Below are 26,101 nucleotides of genomic sequence, written 5' to 3'. Positions count from 1 at the left end.
TGAGAAGTTCAAAGAGTGGGATTTTTTTGGTAAAACTTTACCCTGCTTCACTTCTCCACAACTTTATCCCTGACTTGTCTGGTGTGTTCCTTGTTTTTCATGATGCTGTTTGATCACTAATGTTCATTAACAAAGCTCTGAGACTTTCACAGAACAACTGTAGTTAAGCTGAGAATAAATTACATGCAGGTGGACTCTACTAATTTGGTGACTTCTGAAGGAAATTGCTCACGCTGGATTTTATTTATGGGTATCAGAATACAGGGGGCTGAATACAAATGCATGCCACACTTTTCAGAGTTTTATGTATTAGAAATTGTGAAAACCTTGTATCATTTTCTTTTCACTTCTACTACTTTGTGTTTGTCTATCACATAAAATCCCAATAAAATACATTGAAGTTTATGAGTGTAACATGAGAAAATGTGTAAAAGTTCAAGGGGAATTAATACGTTTTCAAGGCACTGCAACACATTATGTGTGCTTTTTCTCCTGTTAACCCTTGCAAAAATAAAAAAAATGGGTTAAAGCAACATACTAATAGAAAAAATTTAATCTTTAATTTTCAAGTTCCAATGTTAATAGTTACATAGTTGTTAAAGTAAAAAAAAATAAAAAATAAAAGTCCATCAAGTCCAATCTGCAATCCTTCTATATTGATCCACGGAACTAATCCCTGGATCATTGTCCATCTTCCTTTTAAAAAGGGGTTGGGTCAAAGGGAAAGGGTGTGTAGAACATCCTTTCTATACATTGTCATAAGCCTCAATGTTATTTTGAATTACAAAGTCATCTAAACCTTTTTTTTAAATAGTCTACTGCAGTGGTGCCCAACCTGCGGGCCGCAGGTTGGGCATCACTGCAGTAGATGAAGCCGGACTTTATCAGCGCAGGGCGGGCTGCGAACGGAACAGGCAACAAAGCGATGCTGCCTGTGCCTGCAATCTCCCCGCCCAGCGCCGCCTCCTAGCTAATTTATTCACTGCACTTGCCTCTGTGAAATTGAAGAGAAGCGCCATAATCTCGCACAGGCACACTGGCAGAGGCATTGAAGTGCGCATGCACAGTCTTCCTGGCCTCTGCCAATGCGCCTGTGCGAGATTACGGCGCTTCTCTTAAATTTCACAGAGGCAAGGCAAGTGCAGTGAATAAATTAGCTAGGAAGTGGCTCTGGGTGGGGGGGGGGGATATCTGTGGACGACACTGAGGGGGGGGGGATATCTGTGGATGACACTGAGGGGGGGATATCTGTGGATGACACTGAGGGGGGGGGGTCTGTGGATGACACTGAGGGGGATATCTGTGGATAAAACTGTGGGGGTGATCTGTGGATAAAACTGTGGGGGTGATCTGTGGATGACACTGGAGGGGATCTGTGGATGACACTGAGGGGGGGGATCTGTGGATGACACTGAGGGAGGGGATCTGTGGATGACACTGAGGGGGGGATCTGTGGATTACACTGAGGGGGGGGATCTGTGGATGACACTGAGGGAGGGGATCTGTGGATGACACTGAGGGGGGATCTAGGGAGGGGTGTGGGGATGTTGTGGTGGGAGCTCTGGAAGGGGTGGGAGATCCGGGAGGGGGTGGTCCATAATTTTTTTTGCTATGGGGCCCAGTCATTTCTAGCTACGCCTCTGATTGTTAAGATTGGGCAGGCACTGGAGCCATAGAGCGCCCTGCTGTAGGAGAAGCCGGCGGGACTGAAAGGAGGAGGGGCCAGCTCCTGGTGGTGTCGGGCACACGGCGCAAGCATGGCGGTGGAGGATCTGACTGAAGCCTAAAGACCAGACATCAAGGTAGACCTGCAGAAGAAGGTGACAGCGCAGTATGTGATGTATACATGTGTGTAATGTATGTAGTGCAGTGTGTGATCATCACATACTGCACTACATACATTACACACATGTATACATCACATGCCCCCTAACAGTAATAATGCCAAGATATGTGCCCCCTCACAGTAATAATGCCAAGATATGTGCCCTCTTTACAGTAGTAATGCTCACACATGCCCCCTCACAGTAGTTATACCCAGATATGTGCCCCCTCACAGTAATAATGCCAAGATATGTGCCCTCTTCACAGACGTAATTCTCACACATGCCCCCTCACAGTAGTTATGCCCAGATATGTGCCCCCTCACAGTAGTTATGCCCTGATCTGTGCCCTCTTCACAGTAGTTATGCCCTGATATGTGTCATCCTCACAGTAGTTATGCCCTGATATGTGTCATCCTCACAGTAGTTATGCCCTGATATGTGTCATCCTCACAGTAGTTATGCCCTGATATGTGTCCTCCTCACAGTAGTTATGCCCAGATATGTGCCCCCTCACAGTAATAATGCCAAGATATGTGCCCTCTTCACAGATGTAATGCTCGCACATGCCACCTCACAGTAGTTATGCCAAGATATGTGCCTCCTCACAGTAGTTATGCCAGATATGTGCCCTCTTCACAGTAGTAATGCTCCCACATGCCCCCTCACAGCGTTTGCATTTCTTTCTGGCAAAGCTACCTGGTTCCGGCACGCAAAATTTATACCAAGTCTAGTGCGGCCCTCAGACGAAAAATGATTGGGCACCACTGATCTACTGTATTTTCTGTGACCAGCTCCTGTGGCAGGCTATTCCAGAGATCCACAGCCCTTTCTGTAAAGATTGCTTGTCGCCTCTTCTGACTGACTTAATTTTTTTTCTCCAGGCGTAAAAAGAATGGCCCCTTGTTTTTTTTAGGGGGTTTAACACAGAATAGCTTCTCTCAATTTTTTTGTATGTTCTGTTTATATATTTGTACAGGTTAATTTTTATTTATTTTTTTCAAGGCTAAACAAATTCAGTTCTTTTAATCTTTGCTCATAGTTAAGATCTTCCAGGCCTTTTATGAGTTTGGTTGCTCTCCTTTGCTCTTTTTCTAACTCCAGGGCATAGTTTTTATGGACTGGTGCCCAGAACTAAACCGCGTATTCCAGGTGACGATGTACCAATGCTTTGTATAGTGGCAACATCCCTGTCCCGCGAGTCCATACCTCTTTTAATACAAGCTGCAAAGAAAATTGGGGGTCAGTCAGCACATTCAGTGCACAGGTGCGTGTTGCCATGGCTGAAAGCACAAAGGCAAAAAAAAATATACAATGCAACAGTACTCTGCAAACGAAATAAAGTACAATAATGCCAAAATAATAGAAATTATTCTGGTGCAAATGTTACGCTAATAAATCATTTTGTAAGAAAATTATTTGGGCCCGTCTGCCAAACGTCTAGGCGATCTCAGTGAGACGGAAACCTAACACTAAATACCACATTAACTGGTGCCATACTGGCCTCCCTTACATTTAGGGAATGCAGGTTCCACATGCATTTCAAGCCCATATTATATTATGCCTCTTATGGTGCCAAATGGCAGTGTCAGGTTCCCGTCTTACCGAGATCGCCTTGACGTTTGTCAGACGGGCCCAAATAATTTTGTACAAAATTATTTGCCAAGCATCTCAAATGTATTAGCATAGCATTTGCACCAGAATACTTTCTATTGTATATTTTTTTTTTGTCTTTTAATACAAGACATTCTTTTAATACATTCTATGACATGCCTGTGGGGCAGAAACCATCACCACAACCCTAGCTGAATTTCTTGGGGGTGTAGTTAAAAAAATTAGGTCATTTCTTAGTTTTTTCCCCTCTACTGGTACCTCAGGGGTCCTGCACGTTTGACATTGTGCTCAAACCCATTCCAGTAAAATCTGCACTTCAAAAGCCCTGTTGTGTACCCAACCAGCAGGTTACGACCACATAATGGGGTATTTTCATACTCAGTGCTTTTTCTCCTTTTTAACCCTTGTAAAACTGCAAATTGTTACTGTAACAGATCTCCTAGCACCCCGGCAGTGTACCTCCGTTGATGGATGCTCCTAGTGCTTCCCAAGGGCTCCAAGCACTCAATTCGACACCATAACCAGCACAGACCCCACGAACCGCCGCATCTTGGTCGGGTCTCACCATCCTCCACCCAGGCTGGACCCAAGACCAGGCTTCAGCTTCCAGCGGGGGAACGTCTCCTAAATCCAGAAAGCAGGAACAGCTCTTACAAGAGCTAGTAGTTATGTCAGGGGAGTATAGCAAATCTTCAGCATATAGCAATCCCCCAGTGTTGATCAGTTACCCAAACACCAGCCTCAACATGGTAGAGGCTAAAACAGGAACTCTTTATTTGAACACACAAACTTTGATTTATACACATCTTCCAACAAGGTTACCACCCACAGGGATTTGTAAAAACAGCGAATAACCACGTACAATACACTCAGACACTCCCACACAAAATCCTCCCCTCTGCCTGTGATACAATTGCCTCACACTGGGTTGATGTAATCATCACAGGCAGGAGAATACACAATATATCTTCTGTCCTGGAGACAACCGAGACGTAATTTAATTATCTCTCAGGACAAAGGGACATCGCCAATACACACAGAGAGACAATGGAACAGATTTCACTACTCTACATATGCAATGTCCCACCCTTTACAATACATAGACATTTAAAGTCCCAAAATGGCACAAATTAGACCAGGGGTTCAAGTTAGTACAAGTCCTTTGTGAACAAAGGAGGTCTGGCTGATGAGAGGGCCCTTAATCCTGGGGCAAGAGGCTGGCAGCCAGGCCCCTCCAAAACCCAGTGGCGAGGTTGGTTTTGCTACAGTTAACATGCATTTTCTTATTTTCATGCCGCAATTGTAACAAATTGTAACAAATTCTATGAAACGTGGTTAATTGGATGAAGTGGCTCACTGCTGTTAGTGGGTGGTGTGGTGCTACAAACTAATGATTGAGGACGCCCCACCTCAATGTAATGAGTATAAGAAAAGAGTAAGGTAGCGAGCACTAGATCTATGGCAACACTCAGATTTAATAATTAAAATGGCAATTAATACACTTAAAATAAAATGAAATACAAAATACAATGATTAAAACACTATAAATATAGTTAGACGGTCGACCGTGTATATAGCACTGATGCAATTGGCACAATAAAATGTAGGGGGCTTATTCAAGCAAGAAAGGTTCTCCAGTGGTGTCCTGGTGAAGAGGTGATGCAACAAATAAGTGAAAACACAACAGTGATAAAAGGTAATAATAAATATTCCTGAGATCAGGATAAATTGATAATCATATCCATAGTATGCAAAAACATGATTAGAAGCATGGGTGCCTGTGAAAAGTAATACAAATCAAGAAAGGACACCTGTTGGAGTCCTGCGCAATTGAGCACACTATTATGCTTGTGTCCCTTCCTCTGGCAAATAAAAACGTCTGCGTCAATAAATGCACTTGACCGCAACATACGCTTGATCCGTTGTCTGTAGTCAGCTGTTTAATGTTCCATTCATATAGACAGTTTATGGTAGCAGCTGAAGTCTTACCTCTGTCTGGAGGAAGCGGTCAGCTGTCTTACCTCCTATGGTACTGTGTTAGAAGATCACTTCCTTAGAACGCTATACGAAGTCTGCTGGAGACGCCGCTCCGTCTTCACGGCTTGCAGGCTCTGACAATCCAGCCCAATCTCGCGATGATACACGTGGGACTTCCGTCCGGTCTCTGTATTCGCTCAGATGGTCAGGGCGATTCAATTGTCACAATCGTAGCAGTTCTTAATTCAATAGTTTCTCTTTAGAGCATGGCCATGCAATAAGTCCTTTTTATGGAGGTATGATCGGAGTGTCTGATAACCCAGACGCGTTTCGGGATATTCTAATCCCTTCCTCAGTGGTAAATCATGCACTCCTAACCTCCGCCTTTTTAAATGGCCTTCAAAATAAAATCAATCTGAGTATTATGTAAGGCAGCATCTATAGTCAATTGCCTTTGTATGACAATTGACTACAGCAACTAATAATTTTATCCCTTTTTCCAGCTGTCACCTCCCAAGGTGGTTGATCAATGTTCCCACCGGACAGTTTAGACGGATTAGACGCAATTGCATGGAAGATGCGAAATTTGAGGAGGAGGCCATTAAAATGAAATCCTATTTTGAGGATAAACATTATCCCATAGGAACAATTAATCAGGCTCTAATCAATGTAAGACAACTAGATGGACAGGAATTTTTTAACAATAATTACAAAAGGATTCAAAAAATGATTTGGTCTCATTGGCCATATTTACTGAGTGACAAAACAGTAGGTCACCTCCTGCCACATACACCCAAAATAACCTTTACTAAAGAAAGTAGTTCCACCAGTCCTGAATAAAATTCTGAAAGACAATACGTTAGGCTGTTTTATGAAGATGAAAGGGTTCTATAAATGCAGAAGGTGCGTAGGCTGTACATCTAACACACTACCACAGAAAACCCTAGAGATTTGTTCTACCCAGAATAAATACAAATGGAAAATTGAAGATTGTATTTCTTGTAATACGACAGGGGTTATTTATTTGATTCAATGCCCTGCAATCGTCAATACATAGGGTGTACGAAACGCCCCTTAAAAACAAGAATTAGGGAACACATCTCGAATATCAAAAAAGGGTATGAGAAGCACTCATTGTCAAAACACTATAAAGACACGCATAATAGTAACCCAGGGAAGCTCAAATTTGTTGGACTAGAGAGGATTAATCAACATTGGAGAGGAGGGGGACTATATTCAGAAGATGTCCAGAGCAGAATCCAGGCAGATATATGAATTCGGCTCCTTACTACCGTTCGGACTAAATTCTGACATGGAGCTGTTTGGGTTTATATAAGGCTTGGGCCCCATCCCCGACGGCGGGTCCCAAGCTTGGCCGTGTATCGGCGCTGGGACCCCCCCTCTGGTTTGGGACCCTAGCCAGGCCCGACCATCTACATGTCAACCCAACATCACTGCCGATGATCTATTTGAATCCTTATATTATGCCTATTAGGTTTTATCATTTTTAACAGCTTTTTAACCAATTTTACTATTTTATCACAATTTCTTAAGATATTAGTAATTGTATAAATTTTTTAAAAGTTTCAAAGGGGTATATTGACTGATTACCACTATTAGAAAAAAAAACGAGCAAAAACGCACCCATAAGTAAAAAAACGCAACATAATCGCATCATGGCGGATAACTGCAGAAAACACTCCAATTCTGGACTATGGTAACCGGGATTTACAGAGGACTCTATGAACATTTAAAAAGGCGGAAGTTAGGAGTGCATGATTTACCACTGAGGAAGGGATTAGAATATCCCGAAACGCGTCTGGTTTATCAGACACTCCGATCATACCTCCATAAAAAGGACTTATTGCATGGCCATGCTCTAAAGAGACTTCAGCTGCTACCATAAACTGTCTATATGAATGGAACATTAAACAGCTGACTACAGATAACGGATCAAGCGTATGTTGCGGTCAAGAGCATTTATTGACTCGGACATTTTTATTTGCCACAGGAAGGGACACAAGCATAATAGTGTGCTCAATTGCGCAGGACTCCAACAGGTGTCCTTTCTTTATTTGTATTACTTTTCACAGGCACCCATGCTTCTAATCACGTTTTTGCATACTATGGATATGATTATCAATTTATCCTGATCTCAGGAATATTTATTATTACCTTTTATCACTGTTGTGTTTTCACTTATTTGTTGCATCACCTCTTCACCAGGACACCACTGGAGAACCTTTCTTGCTTGAATAAGCCCCCTACATTTTATTGTGCTAATTGCATCAGTGCTATATACACGGTCGACCGTCTAACTATATTTATAGTGTTTTAATCATTGTATTTTGTATTTCATTTTATTTTAAGTGTATTAATTGCCATTTTAATTATTAAATCTTAGTGTTGCCATAGAGTAAGTGCTCGCTACCTTACTCTTTTCTCAAATTCTATGAAACACCTGTGGTGTCATAATGCTCACTGCACCCCTATGTTAAATCCTTGGGAGATGTAGTTTCCAAAATGGGGACTTTTGTTGGTGTTTGTTTTAGCACCTCAATGTCACGATCATGTTTATGGCCGTGACTCCTTGGGAGCCGCATACAGTTGCCCGCGGTTTGGTTTGTTGTGTCAACCGCAGCTGGAGGCATTTTGCTGTTTGCCTCAGGTGTGGTTGCCACGGACAACAGGTATGTGTGCGGTTTCCTTGGAGTTGTGTGCATGTATGTATGCACTTTTGTATGTCTGTGTGCACTCTGTTTTATGTTTGGTGTGCACTGACATCTTCCCTTCACTGTGGTTGCCCGTGGCAACGTTTGGTTGTATGTGTACATGTGGTGGCAGTGTCCCGGCCTTCGGGCTGGCTCCCAGGACATGGTTGCCACCCATGTCGTTGCCTGCAGCGACAGCCACAGTGTGTTCTTGGTTTGGACACTTCCCCTTTAAGTTGTGTTTTCCCTTCTTTGGTATTGGAAGGGTTAACTCCCTTTCTGTGTGTGTGAGTCACGGGGTGTGTCTGACTGTTGGGTGTGGCTTCTTGGCCCTATTAAGCCTCAGTTGAAGGCAGTAGTTAGGGAGGGAGCTTAAGCCATGCTTGCTGGAGACATCCTCCTGGTTATTTACTGCCAGTGGGGGCCTCCCTTCTGGTCATAAAAATAATGTTGTTTGGTGTTTGGAAGATGTGTTTGTCTTTATGCTTCTTTATTGCAGCTTATGGATCTGGGTTCCTGTGCGTGGATGTGTGGTTGCTGGGTTCATCACAGGTTGTGTGGACATCAGCTTGCCAGCACAGGGATCCAGTCAGCAAGGCTGTGGCAGGTAGGTGGAACTTGTTCGGTTCACCTGCCATATCCGTAAGACTGTTTGTGTTTCCCCTTTTCCCTGCAGCTTGGCCAGTGAGACCCCTGTTCCTCCGTGTCCAGAAGGAACAGGCCGTCTTACCCTGACTCCTAGTCCAGGGACCGGTCGGAGGGTGAGTTAGGGATCCGAGGTTCCTGAGCATGGGTCCTCCTACCTTAAAGGTCGGCCCATGCAGCTAGGAGTTAGGGTCAGGTTAGGGACGCGATAGGAGGTGACCTGCTCCCTAATCCTGTTGTCCTGGTCGAGCAGCGACCATCTTCCGGCATCGCGCGGCTGAGGGTTTTCCCCATCCTCAGCCGTGACACTCAAGGCCTCCTCTACAACCTAAAATGGTGCCTGTAAAACATCCTAGAAAAATAGAGACTCCAAAATCCACAAGGTACTTCTTCAATTCTGAGTCTGGAATTTGAGTCAAGTAGCACTCTAAGATTATACATGGGATCATTCTAAAATTTTCAGAATCAGGGTAATACATTTGGAGTTTTGAAAAAAACTGAAATTTTTAAATATTATCTCTATTTTGCATGATTTCTTGTGAAACACCTAATAGGTTAACAAGCGTCCTAAATGCCATTAGAATTTTTGAAAATGAGGTGAATTCTGCGGGAGTTATAGTAAAGGGCTCTCAAAGACACTTTAGAGCTGAGTTGGTCCCTAAAAAAATAAGATTTGGAAATTTTCTTGAAAACTTGTAAAATTGCTGCTGAGCTTATAAGCTTTTTAACCCATTCAAGACAAAGCCCATTTTCATTTTTTCCTCCCACATTCCAAGAGCCATAACTTCTTTAATTTTCCGTCCACATAGTTCTTATTTTTTAAGAAGACCATTTAATGTATTGTGGCTTTTACCTCACAAATGCTGCAATTGCTTTTAAATGCAGTATCTGAGGGGTTAAATTACAGTGTTTAGTGTGATCGCCGTTCCTCTTCATTGCAGAAGGGTACCTGGTGTATTATACAGCCGACACCTGCCGCCTATTCAGCAGGCTAACAGCAGCAGCCCTCTCCATACATTCCCCCACACACTATTATGTACATGATCATGCGTGAAGGGGTTAACTTCTTCAACAAAAGTACAATTGAATAATGATACCAACGTTATGTAGACACATGGTAAATAATTATTAACTGTTTTGTGAGCTGCCACCTCTGGGACCTGCACCTGTCTCTAGAATGGAGCCTCCAAAGTGAACAAGAGGGACTGCTCGACTATTTTCAGAACTCCGTTTGAAGTGAATGGGGTTGGCTGCGCATGAGCATTTCACCTTGATTTGCTTTTGGGTCCCCATTCTAGATATGCCACCACTGTTCCAGATGAGCTAACCTATTTAAGGCCAAAATAGGTTTTGTCCTTAACAGGGCTGTGGAGTCAGTAGATAAATGCTCTGACGCCTCAGTTTTTGGTACTTCTGACTCCGACTCCGACTCCTCTGTATTTTAATATGCAAAAGTATTTTATACATTCCTTGAAGGAAAGAAAGGCAACATATATGTCATTACCACAGAACCTACTGGCTAGGAAGCCAACAGTCTACTGTATTGAACAGTTTAACCAAAAGACAAACACAATGAAAACAACAAAGTTTTATTTTTTTATTTTTTATCAAGTGGCTGGATAGTAGCAGCAGGCATAAACATCAGGAACTTTACCAGTTCAAAAATGCAAACCACATTATTTGGTTGTTTTAGAACAAAAACAAAGCTTATCTATATGAACCAAAAACAAAATCTGTAAAACCTAGAAATGGTTTATATTAATCTTGGAATGTAGTTATAGCAAATGCAGTTTAAAATCAATTCAATGTAGAGTTCTAAGGAAGAGAATTGCCTCTCCCAGATCCTCTTTCATAGAGGTTCCCAAATCAGACTTTATTATTTTTAGAGCTGAAAATACCGTATTTTTCGCCCTATAAGATGCGCCCCCCCCCCCCCCCCCCCAAGTGGGAGGAAAATGGCAGTGCGTCTTATGGGGCGAAAGCTGCCATTTCTACACTGATACACCGCCGACTGCAAGCTGCACAGCGCGGAGGGGCTGGGGGCCGGCCTTTAGTTTTGTAATGGCAGCGGGGCCCAGTGCAGTTACTGTATTCTATTGCATCGGGCCCCGCTCACTGTACTAATGGTATCTACTGTAACTGCAAGCATGCAATGGTTAACTATAGATATGTTCGATCCAGAGCTGAGCAGCCTGTACTTACGATCATAGCAGGCTGGAGGCTGGGCGGGCACTGGCAGCGTAACTTCCTACGTCACGTGCCTGTGCCGCCGGCTTCATTCATAAAGTTGGCAGAGCAGGCACGTGACGTAGGAAGTTACGCTGCCAGTGCCCGTCCGCCCTGCCTCCAGCCTGCTATGATCGTAAGTACAGGCTACTCAATGCTGGATCGAACATATCTATAGTTAACCATTGCCTTCCTGCAGTTACAGTAGATACCATTAGTACAGTGAGCGGGGCCCGGTGTAATGGAATACAATGACTGCACTGGGCCCCCACTGCCATTTAAAAACTAGTGTAGATGCAGTCCCCCACCCCCTGTATTGGGGGCAATTCACAGTGGCTGACACTGTTATGGGAGGGATCTGTGGATGTCAAATAGCATAAGATGCTATTTATCTGTCATCCACAGATCTGCCCCCATAGCAGTGTTATGCCATCCACAGATGCCCCCATAACAATGCCATCCACAGATGCCCCCATAACAGTGCCAGCCACAGAACCCCCATAACAGTGTCATCCACAGACCCCACTGGGTTTTGGAGGGGCCTGGCTACTAGCCTCTTGCCCCAGGATTATGGCTTTACTATCTTTGAAGGAGAAGACAGACCGGCCGCACAGCTTAAATCTATGGAACTGTTTTAGGCAGGAAAGCCATGCTTGCGGCCGGCCTAATGTGACTTACATGGAATTCGGGAACCCCTGCTCAGATCTGGCTGATTTTTGGATATGTTGTTCACCATGATCCATGGATGTATACATTATGGTGATATGTGGGGTTTTGGGGTGTTTTCTGTGTTTTGGGGAAAAAAATGTGTTTTCTGTCTGTGAGTGATTAAGTTAGCCCATTACATTTGGTAATTGTATTTTGTTGACTGCGTCTCAGGCAATGCCAGTGTGTTAGTTAATTGCGTCTCAGGCAATGCCAGTGTGTTAGTTAATTGCGTCTCAGACAATGCCAGTGTGTTAGTTAATTGCATCTCAGACAATGCCAGTGTGTTAGTTTATTGCGTCACAGACAATGCTTATTGTATTTTGTTGATTGCGTTACAGACAGAGGGAAGGGGATTTTGTGTACATTGCTGGGAAGGTTTGAATACTGTAAATGCATGTGATTGGCTGTTTTTACAAAACCCTGTGGGTGGTAACCTTGTTGGAAGATGTGTATAAATCAATGCTGTGTGTTCAAATAAAGAGAGTTCCTGTTTTAGCCTTTACCAAGTTGAGGCTGGTGTTTGGGTAACTGATCAACACTGGGGGATTGCTATACGCTGAAGATTTGCTATACTCCCCTGGCATAACTACTAGCTCTTGTAAGAGCTGTTCCTGCTCTCTGGTTTTAGGAGAGGTTCACCCACTGGAGCCTGGAGCCTTGTCGTAGGTCCAGGGTGAGTAGGAGACGGCGAGACCTCAACCAAGCTTCGGCGGTTTCGTGGGGTCTGCAGTGCGTACGGTGTCAAGTGGAGTGCTTGGAGTCCTCGGGAAGCACTAGGAGCATCTATCGACGGAGGTACCCGGTCAGGGTGCCAGGAGATCCGTTACACCCCCCCATAAAAGTGCCATCCACAGACCCCCATAACAGTGCCATCCACAGACCCCCATAACAGTGTCATCCACAGACCCCCATAACAGTGCCATCCACAGACCCCCCATAACGGTGTCATTCACAGGCTACCATTAGTTCAAAGCCCACCAAAAGCACACCTTTTGGTTCAAAATATATTTTTTCTTATTTTCCTCCTCAAAAACCTAGGTGCGTCTTATGGGCCGGTGTGTCTTATAGGGCGAAAAATACGGTAATCTTTCAACACTGACTTGGGTGGGTAGCATTGCAGTAACAATTCTGGCCACATCACTAATGATCTCTGGATAAATAAGGATGCCTTCTAATACAGTAAGTTTTGATGAGCGATCATGCTTTTCAACTTCTTTTACGACTTTAAAAAACATATTTACTTAAACAGTTATCAGTGAGAGGCTAGGTTAACCATGGGCGTTGCTTTCCCTGTAACAGCGGAACACAACACAATGGAAAGTATAAGTATTGCCGCTGCTTAACTGTGCGTTGCATGCCATATAGTGAAGCATATGAAAAGCATGCTCCTTCACGGTCACTTAACGTGTTCGTTTTGTGGTAACGTGACGCACTGCATGCATTGGCCTTTATTCTTACAGTAGAGAAGTAATTAATTATAACCTTTTGTGAATTGGGACATTTAAACTTGCATATTTTTTTTTTTTTGTATTCCAATTAAAATTTCGGCGGAGTCGGTTCATTTTTGCCGGCTCCAGGTACCCAAAATTGACTCTGACTCAACTCTGACTCCACAGCCCTGGTCCTTAAGGGGTTAAAGTGGTTGTCCATTTTGCAGTAGCTCCCAGTAAAGAGGTTGATTGTTTGAAGCTCCCCAGTAAATTTAATGTGCTGTTTTATTCTTAACTATTCATACATACATGTGACCAACAGAACTGTCCAGAGGAGGAATCTGAATTAAAGAAGCTAAAGGATTTGGAAAAATCTGTGGAACAGATAGCAAACAAAGTAGAAGATGTTAACAAGGAACTATTGGCAATCCAGAAGGTTATATGTTAACTTATACATTTATATTTCTTGGTTTACTAGAATCATGTAGTATGTAAAGCACTGTGCTGTAGCAGCATGAATTAAACTTTATATCAAGCAGAATAAGTATTAGTCTGTTGCATTGAAAGATTTTCACTTAAAGAGAGTCTGTCACTTAAAGAGGACCTTTCACTACTCTACAAACTAAAAACTAACTAGATCAGTGGGCAGAGCGGCGCCCAGGGGTCCCCCTGCACTTACTAGTATGTCTGGGCGCCGCTCCGTTCGCCCGGTATAGGATCCGGTGTCTGCGCTCCCTCTGACTGATTTCTTGTTGGAGACGTGTCCAGGCTATGAGCTGTATGCTGCGATTGGCCAGCAGTGCAGCAAGGGACACGCCTCCTACAAGAAATCAGTCAGAGGGAGCGCAGACACCGGAGCCTATACCGGGCGAACGGAGCGGCGCCCAGGCATACTAGTAAGTGCAGGGGGACCCCTGGGCGCCGCTCTGCCCACTGATCTAGTTAGTTTTTAGTTTGTAGAGTAGTGAAAGGTCCTCTTTAAGTTTTACTTGTATACCTACCAGTTGTTTGCTCCTTCCCTAACCTCCCAAAGCTTCCTCCCCGGCATCGTTGTGATGTCAGGGGAGAGAGGAGGAAGCCTTGGGAGGTTAGTGGTAGAGCAGACAGAAAAGGTGGCAGGCTTGGGCACTTTGAAATTGAATGCCCACCCAGCTGGACACTGGAGCTGTCTTTCATCGGAATAAAAGTGTTTAATTTATGAAATGAACACCCAGATGACATAAAGGTATAATGCTTTTACAGTCTTCTGATGTCTGTTGACTGATGTCAATGCTGGTAGTTATATTAGTGACATTTATGTTCCCAGTAATTGTACAATAAAGCTATCTTTTAGACTTATAAAAAGTGCAGATAAGATATTTGGTTACTTAAGGTGAGGTGCAATACATTTGTTTTTTCAAGGTAGATTTACATGTTGCAATAATCGTGAATAATCGTTCCTGTGAAAGCTCGTTCATGGAAATCTGCCCGTGTAAAGGTGCAGCAGATCACCCAATGAATCAGCAAAACATTTGTTCATCGGGTGAAACTCTCATTAGGGCAGGTACCTAAGTTATTGTTTGTGGGCTGCAGATCCTGCTGTCTAAACAGTGATCTGCTGCCCAGAAACAGTCAGCTGTATGAGGACAAGCAATAGCGATCCCTCATTCTCATACTGTGGAGGTGATTTCTGCATGTAAATGCAGTGCTTCACCTCCACTAGACAAGTAGCCGACAGTTGGGAACAAATGCTTCCTTCATGACCAGTCTGCAGCTCATCTGAGTGTGTAAATGTAAACCGTCAACTTGACAATTATTTTAATTTTCTGTGCAGGGTTTTCTCACTAAAAGTCTTCAAGTGGAAGCTCTTGGCAAGCTTGACAAAAGAATAAAGACCACTGTGGAGCAGTTCATGAAGGTCCTGGAACAGATAGACTCAATGGTAAGGCTTTAACTGGTCTGAGACAAAAATTCACTAGTTTTCCTTAGGATTAGGCCTCATGCACATGACTGTGAATAATGGTCGTGTGATGGCCGTTTAAGTAACGGCCATCACACAGATATTTTTAGCACCAATGAAAGTCTATGGGGCTATTCACATGGCCGTTCTTTTAACGGCCAGGCCAGTGAATAGCATCAGTCCAACAATAGGACATATCCTATTTTTGGCTGTTTCCATGTCCAGACGGACCCCATTGAAATCAATGGGACTGTTTTTAATGGCCGATTGACAGGAGTACACCCGTCTAACGGCCATTAAAAACGGGTACACCTTATCTATATGGCCATTTAGCGGTTAAAACAAACAACTCACCTCATCCACTTGCTCGGGCTGTGGCAGTCTCTTCTCTCTTCATTGAGCAGGACCTGCCGAAGGACCTGCGATATGCATGGTGACGTAGCCACGTGGGAGCGCTCAGTGATGTCATCATGCATATCGCAGGTCCTCTTCAGGGAAGAGAGAAGAGACTGCTGCAACGTGAGCAAGTGGATAAGGTGTTTTTTTTTGCAAAATCAACAAAACAAAAAAAAACAGCAGTGGGCAATTATGGGGGCATTATTTAAACCATGGGGGAAATTATTTAAGATGGGGCCCTACATTGGGGGCATTATTAAAGCTGGGGGCTTTAACCACTTCAGCCCCGCTAGGTGAAACCCCCTTCATGACCAGGCCACTTTTTACACTTCGGCACTACACTCCTTTCACCGTTTATCGCTCGGTCATGCAACTTACCACCCAAATGAATTTTACCTCCTTTTCTTCTCACTAATGGAGCACTCATTTGGTGGTATTTTATTGCTGCTGACATTTTTACTTTTTTTGTTATTAATCAAAATGTAACGATTTTTTTGCAAAAAAATGACATTTTTCACTTTCAGCTGTGAAATTTTGCAAAAAAAACGACATCCATATATAAATTTTTCGCTAAATTTATAGTTCTACATCTCTTTGATAAAAAAGAAATGTTTGGGCAAAAAAAAAAATGGTTTGGGTAAAAGTTATAGCATTTACAAACTATGGTACAAAAATGTGAATTTCCGCTTTTTGAAACGGCTCTGATTTTCTGAGCACCTGTCATGTTTCCTGAGGTTCTACAATGCCCAGACAGTAGAAAACCCCCACAAATGACCCCATTTCGGAAAGTAGACACCCTAAGGTATTCGCTGATGGGCATAGTGAGTTCATAGAACTTTTTATTTTTTGTCACAAGTTAGCGGAAAATGATGATGATTTTTTTATTATTTTTTTTTCTTACAAAGTCTCATATTCCACTAACTTGCGACAAAAAATAAAAAATTCTAGGAACTCACCATGCCCCTCACAGAATACCTTGGGGTGTCTTCTTTCCAAAATGGGGTCACTTGTGGGGTAGTTATACTGCCCTGGCAATTTAGGGGCCCAAATGTGTGAGAAGAACTTTGCAATCAAAATGTGTAAGAAATGACCGGTGAAATACGAAAGGTGCACTTTGGAATATGTGCCCCTTTGCCCACCTTGGCAGCAAAAAAGTGTCACACATGTGGTATCGCCGTACTCAGGAGAAGTTGGGGAATGTGTTTTGGGGGGTCATTTTACATATACCCATGCTGGGTGAGAGAAATATCTTGGCAAAAGATAACTTTTCCCATTTTTTTATACAAAGTTGGCATTTGACCAAGATATTTTTCTCACCCAGCATGGGTATATGTAAAATGACACCCCAAAACACATTCCCCAACTTCTCCTGAGTACGGCGATACCAGATGTGTCACACTTTTTTGCTGCCAAGGTGGGCAAAGGGGCACATATTCCAAAGTGCACCTTTCGGATTTTGCAGGGCATTTTTTACACATTTTGATTGCAAAGTTCTTCTCACACATTTGGGCCCCTAAATTGCCAGGGCAGTATAACTACGCCACAAGTGACCCCATTTTGGAAAGAAGACACCCCAAGGTATTCCGTGGGGGGCACGGCGAGTTCCTAGAATTTTTTATTTTTTGTCACAAGTTAGCGGAAAATGATGATTTTTTTTTTTTTCTCTTTTTTCCTTACAAAGTCTCATATTCCACTAACTTGCGACAAAAAATAAAAAATTCTAGGAACTCGCCATGCCCCTCACGGAATACCTTGGGGTGTCTTCTTTCCAAAATGGGGTCACTTGTGGCGTAGTTATACTGCCCTGGCAATTTAGGGGCCCAAATGTGTGAGAAGAACTTTGCAATCAAAATCTGTAAAAAATGACCGGTGAAATCCGAAAGGTGCACTTTGGAATATGTGCCCCTTTGCCCACCTTGGCATCAAAAAAGCGTCACACATCTGGTATCGCCGTACTCAGGAGAAGTTGGGGAATGTGTTTTGGGCTGTCATTTTACATATACCCATGCTGGGTGAGAGAAATATCTTGGCAAAAGACAACTTTTCCAATTTTTTTATACAAAGTTGGCATTTGACCAAGATATTTTTCTCACCCAGCATGGGTATATGTAAAATGACACCCCAAAACACATTGCCCAACTTCTCCTGAGTACGGCGATACCAGATGTGTCACACTTTTTTGCTGCCAAGGTGGGCAAAGGGGCACATATTCCAAAGTGCACCTTTCGGATTTTGCAGGGCATTTTTTACACATTTTGATTGCAAAGTTCTTCTCACACATTTGGGCCCCTAAATTGCCAGGGCAGTATAACTACGCCACAAGTGACCCCATTTTGGAAAGAAGACACCCCAAGGTATTCCGTGAGGGGCATGGCGAGTTCCTAGAATTTTTTATTTTTTGTCGCTAGTTAGTGGAATATGAGACTTTGTAAGGAAAAAAGAAAAAAAAAAGAAAAATCATCATTTTCCGCTAAATTGTGACAAAAAATAAAAAATTCTAGGAACTCGCCGTGCCCCCCACGGAATACCTTGGGGTGTCTTCTTTCCAAAATGGGGTCACTTGTGGCGTAGTTATACTGCCCTGGCAATTTAGGGGCCCAAATATGTAAGAAGTACCTTGAAATCAAAATGTGTAAAAAATGGCCTGCGAAATCCGAAAGGTGCCCCTTTGCCCACCTTGGCTGCAAAAAAGTGTCACATATCTGGTATCGCCGTACTCAGGAGAAGTTGGGCAATGTGTTTTGGGGGGTCATTTTACATATACCCATGCTGGGTGAGAGAAATATCTTGGCAAAAGACAACTTTTCCCATTTTGTTTATACAAAGTTGGCATTTGACCAAGATATTTTTCTCACCCAGCATGGGTATATGTAAAATGACCCCCCAAAACACATTGCCCAACTTCTCCTGAGTACGGCGATACCACATGTGTGACACTTTTTTGCAGCCTAGATGCGCAAAGGGGCCCAAATTCCTTTTAGGAGGGCATTTTTAGACATTTGGATCCCAGACTTCTTCTCACACTTTCGGGCCCCTAAAAAGCCAGGGCAGTATAAATACCCCACATGTGACCCCACTTTGGAAAGAAGACACCCCATGGTATTCAATGAGGGGCATGGCGAGTTCCTAGAATTTTTTTTTTTTTTGCATAAGTTAGCGGATATTGATTTTTTTTGTTTTTTTTCTCACAAAGTCTCACTTTCCGCTAACTTAGGACAAAAATTTCAATCTTTCATGGACTCAATATGCCCCTCACGGAATACCTTGGGGTGTCTTCTTTCCGAAATGGGGTCACATGTGGGGTATTTATACTGCCCTGGCTTTTTAGGGGCCCTAAAGCGTGAGAAGAAGTCTGGAATATAAATGTCTAAAAATGTTTACGCATTTGGATTCCGTGAGGGGTATGGTGCGTCCATGTGAGATTTTATTTTTTGACACAAGTTAGTGGAATATGAGACTTTGTAAGAAAAAACAAAAACAAACAAAAAATGTCCGCTAACTTGTGCCAAAAAAAATGGCTGAATGGAGCCTTACCAGGGGGTGGTGATCAATGACAGGGGGGGTGATCAATGACAGGGGGTGATCACCCATATAGACTCCCTGATCACCCCCCTGTCATTGATCACCCCCCCCTGTAAGGCTTCATTCAGACGTCCGCATGATTTTTACGGATCCATGGATACATGGATCGGATCCACAGAACGCATGCGGACGTCTGAATGGAGCCTTACAGGGGGGTTATCAATGACAGGGGGTGATCAGGGTAATCAGGGTGATCACCCCCCTGTCACTGATCACCCCCCCTGTAAGGCTCCATTCAGACGTCCGCATGATTTTTACGGATCCATGGATACATGGATCGGATCCACAGAACGCATGCGGACGTCTGAATGGAGCCTTACAGGGGGATTATCAATGACAGGGGGTGATCAGGGTAATCAGGGTGATCACCCCCCTGTCACTGATCACCCCCCCTGTAAGGCTCCATTCAGACATCCGCATGATTTTTTACGGATCCATGGATACATGGATCGGATCCACAAAACGCATGCGGACGTCTGAATGGAGCCTTACAGGGGGGTTATCAATGACAGGGGGTGATCAGGGTAATCAGGGTGATCACCCCCCTGTCACTGATCACCCCCCCTGTAAGGCTCCATTCAGACATCCGCATGATTTTTTACGGATCCATGGATACATGGATCGGATCCACAGAACACATGCGGACGTCTGAATGGAGCCTTACAGGGGGGTTATCAATGACAGGGGGTGATCAGGGTAATCAGGGTGATCACCCCCCTGTCACTGATCACCCCCCCTGTAAGGCTCCATTCAGACGTCCGCATGATTTTTACGGATCCATGGATACATGGATCGGATCCGTAAAAATCATCCGGACGTCTGAATGGAGCCTGACAGGGGGGTGATCAATGACAGGGGGTGATCAATGACAGGGGGTGATCAGGGAGTGTATATGGGTGATCACCCGCCTGTCATTGATCACCCCCCTGTAAGGCTCCATTCAGACGTCCGCATGATTTTTACGGATCCATGGATACATGGATCGGATCCGTAAAAATCATGCGGACGTCTGAATGGAGCCTGACAGGGCGGTGATCAATGACAGGGGGGTGATCAGGGAGTGTATATGGGTGATCACCCGCCTGTCATTGATCACCCCCCTGTAAGGCTCCATTCAGACGTCCGCATGATTTTTACGGATCCATGGATACATGGATCGGATCCGTAAAAATCATGCGGACGTCTGAATGGAGCCTGACAGGGCGGTGATCAGGGAGTGTATATGGGTGATCACCCGCCTGTCATTGATCACCCCCCTGTAAGGCTCCATTCAGACTTCCGCATGATTTTTACGGATCCATGGATACATGGATAGGATCCGTAAAAATCATGCGGACGTCTGAACGGAGCCTGACAGGGGGGTGATCAATGACAGGGCGGTGATCAATGACAGGGGGGTGATCAGGGGGGAGTTTATATGGGGTGACCAGGGGTTTATAAGGGGTTAATAAGTGACCGGGGGGGGGGGGTGTAGTGTAGTGTAGTGTTTGGTGGGACTGTACTGACCTACCTGAGTCCTCTGGTGGTCGATCCTAACAAAAGGGACCACCAGAGGACCAGGTAGGAGGTATATTAGACGCTGTTATGAAAACAGCGTCTAATATACCTGTTAGGGGTTAAAAAATTCGGATCTCCAGCCTGCCAGCGAGCGATCGCCGCTGGCAGGCTAGAGATCCACTCGCTTACCTTCTGTTCCTGTGAGCGCGCGCGCGTTCACAGGAAATCTCGCGTCTCGCGAGAGGACGCGTATATGCGTCCAGGAGGAGTAAAACAACCACCTCCCGGACGCATATACGCGTACGGCGGTCGGGAGGTGGTTAAAAAAAAAAAATCACACTATGGGGACATTATTTTACCATGGGGCCTACATGGTAGACATTATTAAAGCTGGGGACAGTAAAAAATAACTGATGCAAAATGGCCCCATGAAACACTGACCGTATCCCCGTTTATAACAGACGTTTTTTTAACTGTTGTGTGCATGTAGCCTTAGATTGGAGGGGTCTAACTCTGCAACCACACGATCAACTGTTTGACGGGTTAATTGAGCTGGCTCGAGCTCCTTCATTGTTTATCCAGAACGGCTCTGTACTTTTAGTTGCGGCTGTGTCTAGTATTAGAGTTTATAGGGTGAAACATCCGGTAGATAAAAAGTAAAAAAATAATAATCTAAAAACAAAACACAAATATTAAGTTTAAATCATCCCCTTTCCCAATTTTACATATAAAATATTTAAACAATAAAAAAAACAATCAGTATCGCTCGTCCCAAAAAGTCCAAACTATTAAAATATTTAAATATATCTCCTATTCGGTGAACGCCGTAACAGAAAAAAAAAAAAAAAAAAACGCGATTCGCAATTTTTGGGCATCTTGAACCCCCCCTCCCCCCAAAAAATTGGATAGGACTGACAAACTGTCACATGGGACGGCGTAGAGATGGAGCAGGCAAGTATGAAAGGAAAATCTACATCATCTAAGCATAGAGCGCTGCTGGCGCTCTATGGGCCGGACGTTCCATGAAATGCGGAATGCACACATCTTTTTTTGGTGTTTTATTATTTTCGCGTGGTATTGAGTATCGCAATACTTTTTTATGTTATCGAAACCGAATGAAAATTTTGCTATCGTAACAACCCTAATCCAAACAATATATTTCTTCCTGTTGTGCATTGCAAACTGATAGATTTTGATCAATTTATTGTCCACCAGACTGAATGGAAATGAGGATGAGTGGCAGAATCCCTTTTTAAGAAAACAAGATGTAGACCTGGCGTGAAAGCTAGGTTTCCCGTCAATGGAGTCATAAGAAGAAACTATGACAATCAAGAAAAGGCCACTCCTCCGCAATTAAAAACTACCGATCTCCGCCAGATCCCTATTGACTATAATGGGATTCAATGCCTTTAACTCTAGGTTATCTTGTTGGTATGGTGTCAAGTGTGTGGTAAATGTAGAATGCTTAGTCAATGACTAATTATCTCAAATATGCATTTAAACAGATGCTTCATGCCTGTCTTTTCATTTCATCATGGCAATAGGCCTATAACTGTGACCTGCCATATACGGCAGCTACTTTAGCTATCTGCCATGCTGGGTAGTACTGTAGATCCCTGTGGTTGTGCTGTTACTGGACAGCTGCAGTCAAAGGGGAGACTTGAGAGTGCTGCTATGTCTGTTAAATTATTTTATTTTATTTTTTTCTGTTTATTTATCAAGACAGATTATACACAATAAAAGCCTTTGACATTTCACAACAGGTATAACCTGATAAAATATATGTGGCATGTCAGTACAAATGATGTTAAAACATCTTGATACATTTTTATTTCCCCCCCCCCAACCCCTTCCCCCCCCCAACCCCTTCCCCCCCATTATCCCCAAAGTCCCTTGACCCCAAAAGGTGATTCTGACAACCCGTATTATTATGATTCAAGGATCGCACTGTGAAGACGTGCCAATAAGGTTACAAAAATAATCTCTATTAACCTATCCAAACGTTCTTTCAAATTGCTAACCTTCCCAAGTTGCCTTTTAATTGGGAAACAAGGTACCATTTTGTTTGTTTGAAAGGGGACATTAGTTCCTGTATTTCTTTGTCTGATAGAGCGTCTGAAATAAATTTCTTAATTTTTTTTTGTGAACCTGCCTACTGTCTTTTTGTTATGTCTTTCTATCTCCAGTCTTTCCATATAAAGCATATGCTTCATCGTTCCCATGACCTCTTCCCATTCTGGCGCCTCCGGTTGCAGCCATTTTCTCATAATTGATTGTTTTAACAGACATGAGTAAAATGTGCATACTGCCCTCTGCTACTCCCAGGCCTTGCTCCTCAGATTGATCCCTCGGGATGTACTGGAAAATACACTGTTGAGGGTAGACTTCACCTCTATCTCTCACACTCTCCGAATATAATCAACGGTCAGGGACCATAGTGGTTGCAATTTTGGGCAAGTCAATAAACTGAAAAAGTCCCGCCTTTTGCAAAGCACATTTAGGACAGTGTCTCAGGTAATGGTCTGGGGCCTCTCTGTAAGACAAGTCGAATGCATAAGTAGCCCTATGCAGTATTTGCAGTTGTGTTTCTCTCCATTGTTCATTTAGGATTGTTTTCCTGATAAATTCAAAACCCTCCCTCATCTTTTTGCATACGCTTTGATCCTCCAGCTCCCTTTCCCAGGCATGGAAGGCTCTATCTACCAGACCCAACATTTGTGTACTGTGGATTTTGTAATATATGGCTGACAGACAGGTCTCCAACATATGATGTAACCCATGTATACCTTTATCTCTTCAAACCTAAAACATCTTGTTTTTCCTTCCCTAGGGGAAAGATGGCAAAGACCACAGTGGCATCTGCGGTGACACATAGAATGGAAGTCTATAAATCTTCCTAATGGCTTTCCATTACATAATCATATCTCTCAGGACTACATTTTGTTTGATCTGAGGTGGAATGTCACGTTTTTTCCGTGTGCAGTAACGCTGCCAGATGCCATGGGTGGGCCAATTCTTGTTCCAGGGAAGTAGCTGAGAAAAAGGAGGTGCCCCATATCCAGTCCCTAACGTGCCGAAACAAAGCAGCCAAGTTTTAGTGCCTGACATTTGGCAACTGGAGGCCACTGTAAGGTACCTGTAAAAGGTAGTGTCCGAAGTGGAAATAGTGTGCTTGAGATCCAGGCAAAGCGTTGTCAGGCAAATAGTTCAGAATCAAAATCCGGAGAAGAGTCAGGCAGGCTAAGGTCATTCACGATCTGGCGGCAAGGTACAAAATCAGCAGGCTGTAGAATAGTCGGGATATCAGGCAGGAGTTCAATACAAGGAAGATCACTGAAGTCAAAACACCCAGGGAAGAAATCCAAATAAACGGGCACTGAGTGATGACCTCACTTCCTATTTAAAGGCTGTCCAGATTGAGAATTGTCCACAGCTGGCAGCAGGTGGAGCTAGAGAGTATGATGTAGTGTTGAACACAGTAAGGACATTCCCAAAGTCTAGATCTCTTCTGTAGCACAACAGGTAAGGCTATGGTTTAAGAGACCAGGAAGATCCCGGTTCGAATACAACCCGGGTCATGACAGGGCCCCCTCCCCAATGGACCCCTCCGGGGGCCTAGCGGGGCTTAGTGGGAAACGAGGTATGGAAGTCTCGTATAAGAGAAGGGGCATGCAGATCTTTGGCTGGAACCCAGGAGCGGTCTGTGACAGGATACCCCTTCCAATGAACCAGATACCGAAGGCCACGGCCCTGTCTTCTGGAATCAAGAATCTTGGAGACTTCAAACTCATTTTGTCCATCAACAAGAACAGGAGGAGGTAGTTGTTGTGATCTGGAGTAGCGGTTGAAAATAGCTTTTTTGAGGAGTGAAACGTGGAAGACGGGATGTATCCGGAGAGAAGAAGGTAATCTTAAGCGATAGGAAACTGGTCCAACTCGAGCAATGATCCTGTAAGGACCGATGAATCGAGGGCCCAATTTGGTAGAAGGTTGTTTCAGTCTCACATACTTGGTTGATAGCCAAACTCTGTCCCCCACCACATATGGAGGTATATGGCATCTTCGTCTGTTGGAAAAAATCCTGTACTTGCCTGCTGACTTCCGTAGTAATAAACGAATCTTCTTCCAATGTAGTAGAATATTTTTCACCCGCTGATCTGCTGCTGGTACACCAGAAGAAGGCTGGAGTAGGGGAAAAGTCTGAGGGTGATAGCCTAGGGCTGCGTAGAATGGTGTGGTATGAAGAGCACTGTGCCAACGGGAATTTAGGGCGAACTCAGCTAAAGGCAAATACTCAGACCAGTTGGAGTGTAAGGCATTGACATAATGTCGAAGGTAGGTTTCTAGGGTCTGGTTCATGCGTTCGGTTTGACCATCAGTTTGAGGGTGATGTGAGGTAGAGAGTGAGAGCGTTACTCCCAGTTTCTTGCAGAACGCTCTCCAGAATCGGGAAACAAACTGGGATCCGCGGTCTGAGATGATATTGGTAGGTATGCCATGATGTCTTACAATATGGGAAAGGAAAAGAGTGGACAGTGCTTTCGCTGTAGGTAATCCCGGAATCGGCACAAAATGAGACATTTTGGAAAAGCGATCCACTGTGACCCATATAGCAGTCATGCCCTCGGACTTGGGTAAGTCTACAATGAAGTCCAAGGTCAAATGGGTCCAAGGCTGGCGAGGTGCCGGAAGTGGATGTAACAGTCCAGCAGGTAATGTGCGGGGTACTTTATTAGCAGCACAAGTTGGGCAGGCAGCCACATAGTCAGTAACATCCTTTTTCATACGAGGCCACGCCTTGCAATTTGTACCCTTCTTAGTCATGGCAGTAAGGGGTGCCGCAATGGAGGCAAAACTCTTAATGAAGCGTCTGTAGTAATTTGCAAATCCTAAAAAGCTTTGGAGTCCTCTTAAAAAGGTCGGTTGGGGCCATTGCAAGACAGCGGAAAGTTTTTGAGGGTCCATTTGGAAACCGTCAGCACTTATGATGTACCCAAGGAAAGGAATACAGCTTTGATGGAAACTGCACTTCTCGATTTTTGCATAAAGATGGTTTTCTCTACGCCGTTGTAATACCTGTTTCACATGCGAGATGTGCTCTGGAAGAGTCTTGGAAAAGATTAAAATGTCGTCCAAGTAGATGATCACAAAACGGTTGCTGAAATCATGAAAAATTTCATTCATGAAACGTTGAAAGACAGCAGGTGCGTTACACAAGCCAAATGGCATGACCAAATATTCAAAGTGTCCATTACGAGTGTTGAATGCTGTCTTCCACTCGTCCCCCTCATTAATTCGAATCAGGTTATAAGCCCCTCGTAGGTCTAGCATGGAGAATATAACAGCCCCCTTAAGTAGATCAAATAGTTCAAGAATGAGTGGCAAAGGGTAGGAGTCCTTTACGGTGATTTGATTTAACCCCCGATAGTCTATGCATGGTCGAAGGCCCCCATCTTTCTTTTCAACGAAGAAGAAACCTGCTCCTACTGGAGAAGAAGAGGGTCGGATAAAACCTCTTTCCAAGTTGTCTCTTACGTATTCCTCCATAGAGTT

At 43.9% G+C, this 26,101-nt stretch overlaps 1 protein-coding gene across 3 annotated transcripts in view; it reads left to right on the top strand.

Moving 5' to 3' along the window:
* The window catches only part of BAG1 (BAG cochaperone 1), a 240,109-nt gene that overhangs the window by 137,496 nt on the left and 76,512 nt on the right, over window positions 1-26,101 (top strand). For all 3 annotated transcript variants that reach the window (XM_044294527.1, XM_044294525.1, XM_044294526.1), the window contains 2 exons: window positions 13,457-13,570; window positions 14,948-15,055. In XM_044294527.1, the coding sequence (XP_044150462.1) occupies window positions 13,457-13,570; window positions 14,948-15,055 (222 nt within the window). The remainder of the gene's footprint in view (window positions 1-13,456; window positions 13,571-14,947; window positions 15,056-26,101) is intronic.

Source organism: Bufo gargarizans, chromosome 5, assembly GCF_014858855.1.
Source record: "Bufo gargarizans isolate SCDJY-AF-19 chromosome 5, ASM1485885v1, whole genome shotgun sequence".
NCBI lineage: Eukaryota > Metazoa > Chordata > Amphibia > Anura > Bufonidae > Bufo > Bufo gargarizans.
Note: the sequence above shows the minus strand (reverse complement) of the source record. Positions and strands in the feature narration are given on the sequence as shown.